The sequence below is a fragment of the Oncorhynchus gorbuscha genome, linkage group LG08, assembly GCF_021184085.1.
Source record: "Oncorhynchus gorbuscha isolate QuinsamMale2020 ecotype Even-year linkage group LG08, OgorEven_v1.0, whole genome shotgun sequence".
NCBI classification, from domain to species: Eukaryota; Metazoa; Chordata; class Actinopteri; order Salmoniformes; family Salmonidae; genus Oncorhynchus; species Oncorhynchus gorbuscha.
In genome coordinates, this window is record NC_060180.1 from 9,512,455 (window position 1) to 9,525,962 (window position 13,508).

Consider the following 13,508-nt stretch of genomic DNA (forward strand, 5'->3'; position numbering starts at 1 on the left):
GCCTGTGCCATTAAACCCCTTCAACTCATCCAGAACGCCGCAGCCCGTCTGGTGTTCAACCTTCCCAAGTTCTCTCACGTCACCCCGCTCCTCCGTTCTCTCCACTGGCTTCCAGTTGAAGCTCGCATCCGCTACAAGACCATGGTGCTTGCCTACGGAGCTGTGAGGGGAACGGCACCTCAGTACCTCCAGGCTCTGATCAGGCCCTACACCCAAACAAGGGCACTGCGTTCATCCACCTCTGGCCTGCTCGCCTCCCTACCACTGAGGAAGTACAGCTCCCGCTCAGCCCAGTCAAAACTGTTCGCTGCGCTGGCCCCCCAATGGTGGAACAAACTCCCTCACGACGCCAGGACAGCGGAGTCAATCACCACCTTCCGGAGACACCTGAAACCCCACCTCTTTAAGGAATACCTAGGATAGGATAAGTAATCCCTCTCACCCCCCCCCTTTAAGATTTAGATGCACTATTGTAAAGTGACTGTTCCACTGGATGTCATAAGGTGAATGCACCAATTTGTAAGTCGCTCTGGATAAGAGTGTCTGCTAAATGACTTAAATGTAAAATGTAAATGTTGTGGGAAATCCTCTCTTCACTGAGACTGTGATGCTTGATAACTCCCACACCTTCAACTCCAAGCATTCCAGCAGTTTATGTTGTGCATGCTGGATCTCGTACTACCTGATCATCATTCAGAGTGCCAAGACACACTGAGACGACCAATTATCTCTTCCAGCAGCAACGCCTTCAGCAGAAACACCAAATTATCATGGCTGAAATTCTTTGTTGCCCTCTATGTGAAGTACTAAGTGTGTTCCCTCTTGACTGCGAGGTTGGCAAAAATCTGCTGGACAGATGTGCTGACTGCTAGATAAGCTTTCCATGCTAGAGGTATCACTACCGACCCTGGTTCAATTTCAGGCTGTATCACAACCGGCTGTGATTGGGAGACCCACAGGGCTTCGCAAAATTGGCCCAGCGTCGTCGGGTTAGGGATTGGCAAGGGTAGGCCTTCACTGTAAATAAGAATTTGTTCTTAACTGACTTGCCTCTCACTCAACATCAACAAAACAAAGGAGATGATCGTGGACTTCAGGAAACAGCAGAGGGAGCACCCCCCTATCCACATCGACCAGACAGCAGTGGAGAAGGTGTAAAGTTTGAAGTTCCTTGGCGTAAAAAGGTTAAATAAAAAAAACATGTAGGATATCAAGACCAAAGCGCCTCCCCTCTGCAATCATGGCAAATACCAGATCGTCAGCAGGAAGCCCCCCCCCTTCCCTTTGTCCATCAGATTAATTGGAAGTCTCTCATTATTTGAGCAGAATGGAAATGATTAACTGTGCTCTGAGATTACTCTCACATGCAAGAACATGATATGATCTAATGCAGTAAAAACCCCAGCTGAGCAGCAAAACAGAGACACTACAGGCAGACAGCTTTTAAAGTTACTATAGTGGGGAAGTAACTCCTCATTTTGTGTCCGTTTTAATACTGTTCGGAGCCTTCACAAAACTGAAGCCAAAATACATCCCGGATCTTCATTAGTGAAAGCGTGAGACCCACATCAGTGTTTCAGCTCTAAACCTTTGACTGTCTGCATGCAGCTCCCGTCCATTTATAGAATCCTCTGTGACATCTGGATGGAGGTCCCTGTCCCACATCACACCAACCACAGACATCTTCAAATATGTGTGTTTATACTTATTTTCCAATGTGTGTGTGTGTTTATAGGGTAGTTTAAATGTAAGTGTGTGTGTGTGTGTGTGTGTGTGTGTGTGTGTGTGTGTGTGTGTGTGTGTGTGTGTGTGTGTGTGTGTGTGTGTGTGTGTGTGTGTGTGTGTGTGTGTGTGTGTGTGTGTGTGTGTGTGTGTGTGTGTGTGTGTGTGTGTGTGTGTGTGTGTGTGTGTGTGTGTGTGTGTGTGTGTGTGTGTGTGTGTGTGTGTGTGTGTGTGTGTGTGTGTGTGTGTGTGTGTGTGTGTGTGTGTGTCCAAGGCAGTCTCCACTGAAACTTGTCTTGCTGACAAACCTCAGAAACAAATACGTCATTGATCCCAAATATCTAGGAGACACATGGTTTCAACAGCTCAGCACAATGAACCAGACCTCAGCACCAGATGCACTCTATAATTTTTCCATTAGAGCTTCAGTGTTCACTGTACACTCACCTGGTAATAGGACTTGATCTGTCGGATCAGGATGGAGAGGTTTTGTATGCGCAGTGTTGAGTCATTGTTCACCTTCTTGTTGGTTCTTTGAACAGTGGCTTTAGGATTTCTATGGGGAAGAAACAGATGAGAATAACAGCAGAGATGAGACAAATCCATTTGGAACTGTAAATTGTGCTGTCTGTTACTCAGTCAAATGCTGCATTAGCAATACCGTGATAAGTGAGTCAGTAATCAGGTTGCCATCCAACCTTTTTTTGCAAGTATACTGAACAAAAATCGAAAATGCAACAAGCAACAATTTCAAAAATTCATATAAGGAAATCAGTCAATTAGAATAAATAAATTAGGTTTCTAATCTATCGATTTCACATGACTGGGAATACAGATATGCATCTGTTGGTCACAAATACCTTAAAAGGAAGGTAGGGGCGTGGATCAGAAAACCAGTCAGTATCTGGTGTGACCACCATTTGCCACATCTCCTTTATACACGTTCATCCAGAGCATCCCAAACATGCCCAATGGGTGACATGTCCAGTGAGTATTCAGGCCATAGAACAACTGGGACATTTTCAGCTTCCAGGAATTGTGTACAGATCCTTGCGACATTTGGCCATGCATTTTCATACTGAAATATGAGGTGATGGTCGCGGATGAATGGCACGGCAATGGGCCTCAGGATCTCATCACGCTATCTCTGTGCATTCAAATTGCCATCGATAAAATGCAATTTTGTTTCTTGTAGCTTATGCCTGCCCATAACATAACCCCACTGCCACCATTAGGCACTCTGTTCACAACATTGACATCAGCAAACCGCTCGCCGACACAACGCCATACACGTGGTCTGCAGTTGTGAAGCTGGTTGGAAGCACTGCCAAATTCTCTAACATTACGTTGGTGGCGGCTTATGATAGAGAAATTAACATTAAATTCTCTGGCAACAGCTCTGGTGGACATTTCTGCAGTCAGCATGCCAATTGCATGCTCCCTCAAAACTTGAGACATTTGTATCATCTCTGATGGGTGGTCGAATGTTCGTGGGCAAGGAATAATTAACTACATCATCTCCACCCCTCAACCAGTATTCTACAAGAGCACAGACACAAGGGACAACAGACACAACGGTCTCTGCATTGCAGATTAGCTGAAGGCAGTCATCAATGACCTTGGACCACAGGAGGAATTTCCACTGGTTAGAGAAAATGCTGCGAACATGAAGGCTGCTTGGTCTAAAGTGGAGGAGTCCTACCCTCACATCACACCCACTGGCTGTGCTGCTCATGCATTAAATATGCTCCTTAAGGACATTATGGCACTGAAAACAATGGATACTCTACAAGATAGCCAAGGAAATGGTTAGGTATGTGAAGGGTCATCAAGTTATAGCAGCAATCTACCTCACCAAGCAAAGTGAGAAGAATAAGAGCACCACATTGAAGTTGCTCATCAACACCTTTTGGGGTGGTGTTGTCATCATGTTTGACAATCTCCTGGAGGGGAAGGAGTCTCTCCAAGAAATGGCCATATTACATTCTTCCGATATGGACAGCTTCATCAAGAGGGTTCTCCTGGATGATGTATTTTGGGAGAGTGGTAAGCAGCCTGAAACTCCTGAAACCTATAGCAGTAGCCATTGCAGGGATTGAGGGAGACAATGCCATCCTGTCTGATGTTCAGACTCTACTTGCAGATGTAAGAGAAGAAATCCATACTGCCCTGCCCACCTCACTGTTGCTCCAAGCAGAGGAAACTGCAGTTCTGAAATACATCAAAAAGCATGAAGACTTCTGCCTGAAGCCCATACACACTGCAGTGTACATGTTGGGCCCCAAGTATGTTGGCAAGAGCATCCTGTCTGGTGCAGAGATCAACAAGGCCTATGGTGTCATCACTACCATGTCTCGCCACCTTGGCCTGGATGAGGGTAAGGTTCTTGGCAGTTTGGCGAAGTACACTTCCAAGCAAGGGCTTTGGGATGGAGATGCAATATGGCAGTCGTGCCAACATATCTCATCAGCCACCTGGAGGAAGAAGACTTTGTGGATCTGAGGCTCTTTCCCCTGTTGCCTCAATCATCCTCCAAATCCCACCAACATCAGCCGCCTCAGAGCGCAACTGGTCCTAGTTTGGGAACACACACACTAAAACACACAACAGGCTGACCGATACAAGGGTTGAAGAATTGGTGGCCATCAAAGGCTTTTTGAGCCTGACAATGGGCCATCCTCAACAAGGTTGGAAAGTGACAGTGAAGATGAGGCCGCAGAGTCTGATGTTCAAGAGGTGGACATCGAGGAGGTCCAGGGAGAAGACCTATAAGCCTGAGAGGAGAACAACCAAAGCTTTAGTTTCTATAATATAATTTTACTATAATTTTACAGATGTATGTTGAAAACATTTTTGGGAGATGCGATGGATCATTGGGGATCATTCAACATTCCCTTTCTTTTGTTGTTCAGTGAAGAGTCAACTCTAATTAAAGTTCAACGTAATAAATAGCTTTAAAAATGTCTTTTGGAAGGATTTAATCATTTTAAATTATGTCTACTTGTGATAAGGTAAAATGTTTATGTTTCTGTCTCCATATGTTATCGTAAATATATCCAATGCAAAAAACATAACATTTAAATGGTATTAATATGAGTTTGCACACATTTCCGTTAATTCACATATATTCCCGTTAATTCCGACGGAAAGTTTACACCTCTGAATATTCCCCAAAATGTGCAACCCTACTTAACGCTACAGCATACAATGACATTCTAGACGAATCTGTGCTTCCAACTTTGTGGCAACAGTTTGGGGAAGGCCCCTTCGCCCAACATCAGTGCCCGACCTCACTAATGCTCGTGTGGCTGAATGGAAGCAAGTCCCCCGCAGCAATGTTCCAACATCTACTGGAAAGCCTTCCCAGAAGAGTGGAGGCTGTTATAGTGTCAAAGGTGTGACCAACTCCATATTAATGCCCATGATTTGGGAATGAGATGTTCGACGAGCAGGTGTCCACATGTGGTGTACCTGAAATTCAATAAAGTGGAATTGAACGATTGAACACCAACAAGACTTAAGTATAGGAATATACTGTAATCTCATCTTTCTTCACAGACCATATGACCGAACAAACCATCAAAGTTGACCCAATTGCTGATTCTCTCCTTTACTGCCTGTCAGTTCAGACCTGCGCTTTGATGATCATCAACCAAAGGTTTTGGACCAACATGGTTTTCGAGCTGAGAGATTCAGACATGCAGGCCTCCTTCACTGGTCAGATGTCTCTGGATACTCTCCTCTGACCACCTTTCTCACTGAAGCCCATCTGATGGTGCGACCATGCAGCGCTGCACTGATCTACTGGTCTAGTCTGGAGATCTTAAAGCTTTGCTGATAAAGACTATGCATGTCCCAATGTTGGAGGACGGCACGATTATTCTTTATGACAAAATATCTCATTAGTCGCATGGCCATTTAACCCATTAATGGCATGGTTATTAAATCTATAGTAAACAGGGTTGTGTGTATACATGCGTGTGTGCTTGTGTGCGCATGTACGTCAATACACGCCTGCATCTGCGATCCAAACGTTTTGCATTGATGTCTAACACAACCTCATGTGTATATGGTTGATTTCAAATGAACCTTGACACAATTTCTTCCCTCACCATTAACTCTGTTCTAGATAATTCCACGAATGACCACTCTACTCAGTAAGAGATAAAACGGTCTTTAAATGAGTTTCCGTCATAATACCCATGATTGAAAAAAAGAGGCCCGTTGCCAAGCAACTGCAAAATGTAATAAACTAGTTTCAGGCGTCTTCCTAAAATCCCATGTTGATAAGGATAATCGGTAGGGCATAGAAAAAAATAAAAGGCCCAATTCATGAGACCAGGGAGCTTCATTGAACTATGAACTCAGCTAAATAAAAAATGACAACAATAATGATTTTTAATGAAAGCCACCATCCCTGAGAACTGACTTGTCTATACAGCGGATGAGTTGAGGCCTTTTGATCAGCTGTGCTCCCACACACACTGCCGCCTCAGTCTTGCAAATCAGAAAGACAGGGTCCTCTTTAACAGTGCTCTGAATGGCACTGGCCACGTGACCCTGCCGCTCATTCAAAGCCCTCTAGAGGAACCCTGTGGGGGGTCGTCTTAACCCCTTAATTAAATAGCATGGCGGGAGCTGTAATCCTGTCAGGCCGAGCTCTGGTTGCACAGAGAGGAAGCTGGGGAATGAGGATGCTAATTTAGTAACTCACATCTCTATACATCACAGGGCCAGAAACACACAGCCAATTCAATGTGCCATGAAAACACAATCCCAATCCTGCCACGGCTTATTTTTTGGGGCTGAGGCCTCCCCCCCCACACCCTCAATGGACAACATCCCCCCCAGTGTTACTGGCTGCAGGCGCCTGAATAGGGGCCTTTGTGAGGTCGACAAAATCTAAATACTGTACCACACTGATTAAATAGGCTTTGAAAAACGGAGAGTCAAAGCACAAGTCAATAGTCAATGCAGAGCACAATACCGCCCGGGGGATCCTACGTACGCTGCGCTGGGGAGTAACCTACTTCTGACACGCTGCATCAAAGTCAGTGGGGGCAGAGGGTAGAGCAGGGAACGGCTGCCCAGTGAGCCTCTCAGTCCAAACTAGAGTTGGGCGGTACCCAGAGTTTCATACCGTTACTGTACCATACCGGGGTATACCATATTACAGGAAGTTCACACAAGGGGCGCTATTTCAACAAAGAATACATACCATTTAGGGGGCAGGGATCTTGACACAGGCGGGGATTGCATGTCTCTGTTGTATCCAATAAACTTGATCTTGACGTCTAGCCACTTAGCTAGCAAGTTAGGAAACCAAATAAAGCTGGAGCCCTGAGCTGGGTATAATTTATTTCACACATCTTAGATTTCTTATAGTTATACTTAACTTATAGTTAGTTATAAGCATTGATTTAACCCCCAACAACAGTATTGAAAATGATACTGTCTGTATTTCAAAATACCCCTGTTTAAGGTGTATATATAAGCCTCGTTCAAAACCACACTAGGAGAGGAGGAGTGATGACTTCTCAGCCACTTGGACGGCTAACTAGCGGAATTCCCAGAGACTATGCAGGCAGGAAGACAGTGAAGCAGAATGACTGTGTGTGTGTGTGTGTGTGTGTGTGTGTGTGTGTGTGTGTGTGTGTGTGTGTGTGTGTGTGTGTGTGTGTGTGTGTGTGTGTGTGTGTGTGTGTGTGTGTGTGTGTGTGTGTGTGTGTGTGTGTATGAGTGAGTGAGTGAGTGAGTGAGTGAGTGAGTGAGTGAGTGAGTGAGTGAGTGAGTGAGTGAGTGAGTGAGAGAGATGGAGCTGCTGTAGTGCTTTGCCATCGTTTCATGTTCTTGTGTGTGCATTTATTTTGTCAGCTCTCAGCCCCTTACAGACAGCACCGGTATCACGGCAATCTACTGAAATATACTCTCTCTACAGGAGAGCACATACATGGTATATAATCCAGGGAGAGGGAACGGCGGCAGTAGGTACTGTAGCTCGGCCTTATTTTCAAGCGCTTTAATGGATAGTTTTTTCTCTATGGAGCTTTGTGTCATTGCTGTACATTTCCATTGGGCCTTTCCTATTCCTGTGAGTCTCTGCATGGCCTGGTTAAAGCCGAAGCCTTTCAAGATCACAGCAGCTGTTTCCTGCATGTATGACTCACATGGCTTTTTACAGCTCAACATCCTCAATAGTCTAGTGACATCAGACATGTCCCCTGTTTACGTGACCATTCAAAGACAGAACAAACAGCTCTGTTGTGTTCACACCAACCATAGGTAGAGAGATAGGGTGATATGTCTCGGTTCAGGCACATAGATGGTAAGTAGTCTAGGAAGAGAGGGAGATCTGTGGCAAATAACTGCCAAGCTAAATGGTGGAGGATGCAGCATCTTCTGTCTGTCTACCTATCTGGCTGGCAGTCAGTAGCCTATGACTGAAGCATTTGATCTCCAAGGATAAAGAACCCAGCTGTGGAGAATTCAGCAGATACACACCAGCCATCCAGCAAGAATACAAATTATACCCCTTCTACCGAAGCAGGGGAGAGAACAAAAGCAGGAGGCGTGCTGCTCAGTGAAAACACAGGGGGAGAGTGTGCAAGAGGCGTGTTGTGTCTGGTTCATCAGTGTGCAGAGAGGTGGTGGTGCTGACACTGTTGCATCTTATAACCCGTTTTTCCAGGTGAAAGAATCCATGTAGGGGTGTGAATTGGGGGGCTGCTGGAGATTTTAATCCTATCTGGATTAAGATAATGAAACTGTTGTCATTCCTCTAAACTGTGTTAAGTGGTCATGTCGGGTTGGGAGTGGGCCGCGCTTGGTCGGTGCTTTTGTCCTGACGGAGGTGTTGAGAGAAGGGCTCAGGAACACAGGTTGGGTGGTTTCCTTACAAATGCTGCATGGCTTCAGGTGGAATTCACGTGTGTATGTCACACATGCTCAATAGTCTCATTGATTTTAGCTTCATGGACTTTGAGGTGATTGCATATGAACACTGAAATGGGAGATATTAATACTAACAATATCACTTCCAGAATGAGGGGGGGATGTAGTATGGCCTTGATACATAAATCTATCTTCAATGCTTCTAGCTCGGAATTGGCCACAATTTGACCTTGAGGTCAACCTTTGCAGACACTATGAACATGCAGCCAGTCACCTTATTCCAAATGTTGACCTAAACCATTGTAATTTATTATGCATGTACAACCAGATTATTTTTTTTACCACTGTGATGAGAAGAGGGAAATTACAGTTCTGTCCAGTCTGTGCTTCACCCAAACAGGTCGCTGAAGGGAGGTCTAATTGGCTGGGCAGTAGTGACTGAGGGGCAGAACAGAGACACCACGCCATCTGTGCCTCCAACTAGCCGTTAGATTATCCAGCCGGGCTTCCTGGACAACTGACGTCTGCCTGCCTCCCTGTCAACAGCTTGCAGAGAGAGCTATTACAAAATAACATACATACAGCTGCTTAAATAATTTGGAGACCCAATCTGTGTACAGTATGTGATGAATCACACACATTCATTATTCAACAAGGGATGCTTCAAATGGTAGTCAGGCAAACTCAGAATTTGGACAACAAGCTCTACAACTTGTTTTATGTTAATTTCATGCAGTACATGATGAATCCTCTACTAGAAAGATGTGCACAGCTAAAAGTCTTCACAGCCCTGTGATAGAAGGATGATTGCTGTATGCCTTGTAGAAGTGCATTTTTAAATGGATAGTTTTAATCTTCTCTCGATAATGGCTGCTCATGGGAAAGACTGAGCCCCCCTTTACGAGGCTATATTGATCACAGGCAGGTCAATATCAAGTATGCCTACCATTATGCCCACAATAACAGCACTCTGCAGGAGTTTCAACACAGACACAGGCAGTGAGCGGGTTGGCATGTGTGGCAAAGCCATTAGCTTGGCAAACCTCTGGGCGGTTAATAATGCTCCCTGCTCCGCATGTGTTCCGAATTCAGCATCATTGCAGACATCATCACATTTGGTAGCTATGACCTGTTGAACAGGCTGAATGAAGCTATATGAGCTGAACCAAATCAACCAGTAACCTGGTTAATATTAACTACATCTACCCTCACAACAATTATATTATACAACTAAATGGACCACTGGAGGCACTGCATTTTGATAGGGGCCAATCAAATCAATCACAGAACATGCGGGACTAAAATAAGATGATCCAGCTAAAAGGTAAATGTTTACCAGTAAAAGATGACATTTAAAAGAGCCAATGTAGATGAAACTGTTGTAACTAAACATGTAGCCGTCATAAACTGAGACAAAGACCTGATTCACAACAGCTTCTGACAACGTGCCCTCTGTGTGAGTCTTGCTGGGCAGACTAGTGCCAACAGCTGCCCAAAAATGTACTACACACACACACACACACACACACACACACACACACACACACACACACACACACACACACACACACACACACACACACACACACACACACACACACACACACACACACACACACACACACACACACACACACACACACACACACACACACACACACACACACAAAGCTAGGATGACTGGCCTGCCCCAACATCCTGCTGACCAACAAGCACAGCTGAACTACAATCAATTAAAAATGAAAACTGTTCTTGAGCTGAGAATCAACAATTCCAAATATGAGGCTTTGACATGTTATATTGGCAATTGTAAACTAGTCCTACTAGTATGACGACTGGGGTAATGGAAATGAATACAGCACCAAATTTGCTGAAACAGAACCAAGTAGGGTTTGCAAGGTCATTGACAACCCAGTAAGACTAGAGAGCCTAGGACAGTGTTGCCAAGGCAGCATGAGGCCAGAAAAGGCCTACCTGAAAACTGTGAGATAATTGGCACAGTAGAGTTTAGACCTGTTAATAGAATGCATGATAAGTAACAAGCTTACAGTGAGCAAGAAGAGAGTGCTCTACAATAACACAAAGGAAATTCATGTGATGTTTGCCTTCTGGTTTTGAAGTCAAAGGGCGATAATGTCAATAATAAATGTCAGAGGCACTGGTTAATTGGATTAGGGGTGTCATTGTTATTCTACACGTACAGGATTAATACGCCAAAATGGACACACTGTATCATGCACACCTAGCCCAGACAAAAGCATGGGTGGAGACCGCCTTCTTATTTATCGCGCGTGTCTGTGATCATGGCAGAGATTGACGGATTCCTCATTTTGAATCTTCACCAGGGTTCGGCTGGGTGATTGAGGCAGAATAGCCGCCCTCCGTACAATTCTAGCAGGCAAGAAGAGCACGCGCCAGGGAGTCTTCCAGGAGGCTGCAGATGACACTTCACGTTCTGACATTTTTTGTGACTGACCGCTCGAGTGGAAGATAAACTGATGCCGACTCGAGCCATCGATACAGAACTCAAGGTGGTGGAACTGACTGCATAAAATACCTACAATTCACACTGATTTCATTCTGATTTACACCCCCATCCTTGCATCGTTGGTTGACATATTTCACTAATGAAATGTGTCATTCTAAGAAATTAATAAAAACATTGTTTGAATGTAAGTCCTGAATTGGTATCAATAATCATTTATGTGTGCATGGGTGTTTGCGTCGACTGTAACCTACAGTGCAGGGCGAACGTTGACCAATGGATCAGAGAAGCATGCGTGGCCATTCATTAATTGATTCGTGTGAAGAGAGTACCCATAAAAGACAAATACGCTACTACTTACATCTCAAGCATGATCTCGTTTAAATAAATGCCATCCACTAATTCAATGTATTCCGATAGTTTGGTGCCATCGTTTCCAGATGAATGCCCAGCCGCCTTAACCTGAAAAATAGGACAATACGCCAAATATGTCAGCAAAACCAAATCACTTTTAACTTAGCATTTATTTTTGATACCCAGCTTAATTAGGAGACTCAAATTCCATGAGAATAGTTCATTAGGGTGCCTTACCCAGGCGACCAAAGGCGTGAGCAGAAATTGCTCCAGCAACGGCGTAAAAACCTCGCTTCCCATTTCCTTGTGGTGGACAGCAACAATTCCAGAGAATATTAATTAAATTGTATTTCTCCTTGTCGGGGAATATTCTCAACGTCGGTTTTCACCCCTCTGAACACGACCTTAATTTAGACGCCGTTCATGTGCTTGGTTTAATTAAACATACACTCATTTCGCCGATGAAGAACAAATGTCCATAGACGTCCGGTTTTGCTGAAAAATGTAATAAATCCACAATTCTCGGACCAGCAGCTACCTTAGATTGTCTTGCTACTTACTTACTAAAGGACAAGGAATCCATCAAAAAACATTAAACCATTGAATCCCATCTAGTCTGTGCCTGTAAAGGCAGCTGACCTATCTACAGCTAAATCATGTGCTAAACTAAGACATTAGACCTGTATTGGTAGGCTAATAATATAGAAAATGGTCCATGAAACAAAAATCTAACGTTGAATGATGACGAAGCACAGAGCTATAAACATTAACTGCTTTCCTCCAATGGACGTCGAGTTAGAATATTCTGTAAAAAAAAAATGTGTATATATATATGCTCTTCCCATCACGTTCCTTTAAGTCTTGAAGGTTGCATTTTCCCCGCATAAAGCCAACGATTGTTCCAATTATATATATGCCAGAGATTTCCTTCTCCTATCACTTAGTCACTTGGCTGGAAAAGGGGAATAACGGCTGTATAACCTACTACTGGGTGATTTGAGTCTACTGATGGAGCTCTGCTCTCGACGAAGTATCGCCCCCCTCGACTCCGTTTCCATTCCAGCCTCCTCGTTCACCCGTAGAGGACGTGTCTTCTTCCGCCAAAAATCAAATGCGCTCAAGAAAATAGGGCGCAAGCACATTGTCAGATAGAACAATGAGCTAGTTAGTTCTTTGACGTTGTCATGGACATTTCCCCATCCACATGAAATGCACTATGTTGTATGTAGACAAAGAGACTAGATTATCAGGGCATAACCTCAAATGTATTATGTTAGGTTGATTCACATTTTATGTGTCAGCTTTGTCAGTGATTATAGGTAAAGTGAGTCTGTCACTAAGCCTATGCATTGTGTGCAGCCTATGTAGGTTATGGGTTGTACTCATATAATAAATGATCTCAAACAAGACTAGAAAAATAATTTGTGTTAACACATAAAGACCAATAATAATGTCCATACAAGGAATGAAAGTAAAAAGAAATAGCTGCCAAGCAGTGACTGATTATTCATTGAATTTACAATGGTTGAAGGCATTTCAGTGACACCTTGTGGATATCATACAAAATGTGCACAATGAGGAGGATGAATCGAAGGTTTGTTCCCATACATAACCTGCAACATGTAAGACTACATGCGAATCCCCTCTGCAACTTCAAAAACAAAATCTAGGGACAGCACAGCAGCACACCATATGCAACTTCATGAACATATTCAATCTCTCCCTATCCCAGTCTACTGTCCCCACTTGCTTCAATATGTCCACCATTGTTCCTGTACCCAAGAGAGTAAAGATAACTGAACTAAATGACTACTGCCGTAGCACTCACTTTTGTCATCATGAAGTGCTTTGAGAGGCTAGTTAAGGATCATATCACTTCTACCTTACCTGACACCCTAGACACAATTCAATTTGCTTACCGCCCCAATAGATCCATAGACGATGCAATCTCCATCGCACTGCTCTATCCCATCTTCACAAGTGGAATACCTATGTAAGAATGCTGTTCATTGACTATAGGTCAGCTTTCAACACCATAGTTCCTTCCAAGCATTAA

General features: G+C 44.1%; 1 protein-coding gene across 5 annotated transcripts in view; it reads right to left on the reverse strand.

Annotated features, from left to right (window-relative positions):
• LOC124041172 (girdin-like) overlaps nucleotides 1-12,513 on the reverse strand; it is an 81,831-nt gene extending 69,318 nt beyond the window's left edge. For 3 of the 5 annotated variants that reach the window (XM_046358435.1, XM_046358437.1, XM_046358436.1), the window contains exons 1-3: nucleotides 11,690-12,512; nucleotides 11,460-11,560; nucleotides 2,170-2,278 (exon numbers count right to left, since the gene is read on the reverse strand). In XM_046358435.1, the coding sequence (XP_046214391.1) occupies nucleotides 2,170-2,278; nucleotides 11,460-11,560; nucleotides 11,690-11,752 (273 nt within the window). In that variant the 5' untranslated portion in view covers nucleotides 11,753-12,512. Of the gene's footprint in view, nucleotides 1-2,169; nucleotides 2,279-11,459; nucleotides 11,561-11,689 lie in introns of all 5 variants that reach the window. The other 2 variants (XM_046358434.1, XM_046358433.1) reach the window with 1 other exon arrangement.
• Between the last annotated feature and the right edge of the window lie 995 nt (nucleotides 12,514-13,508).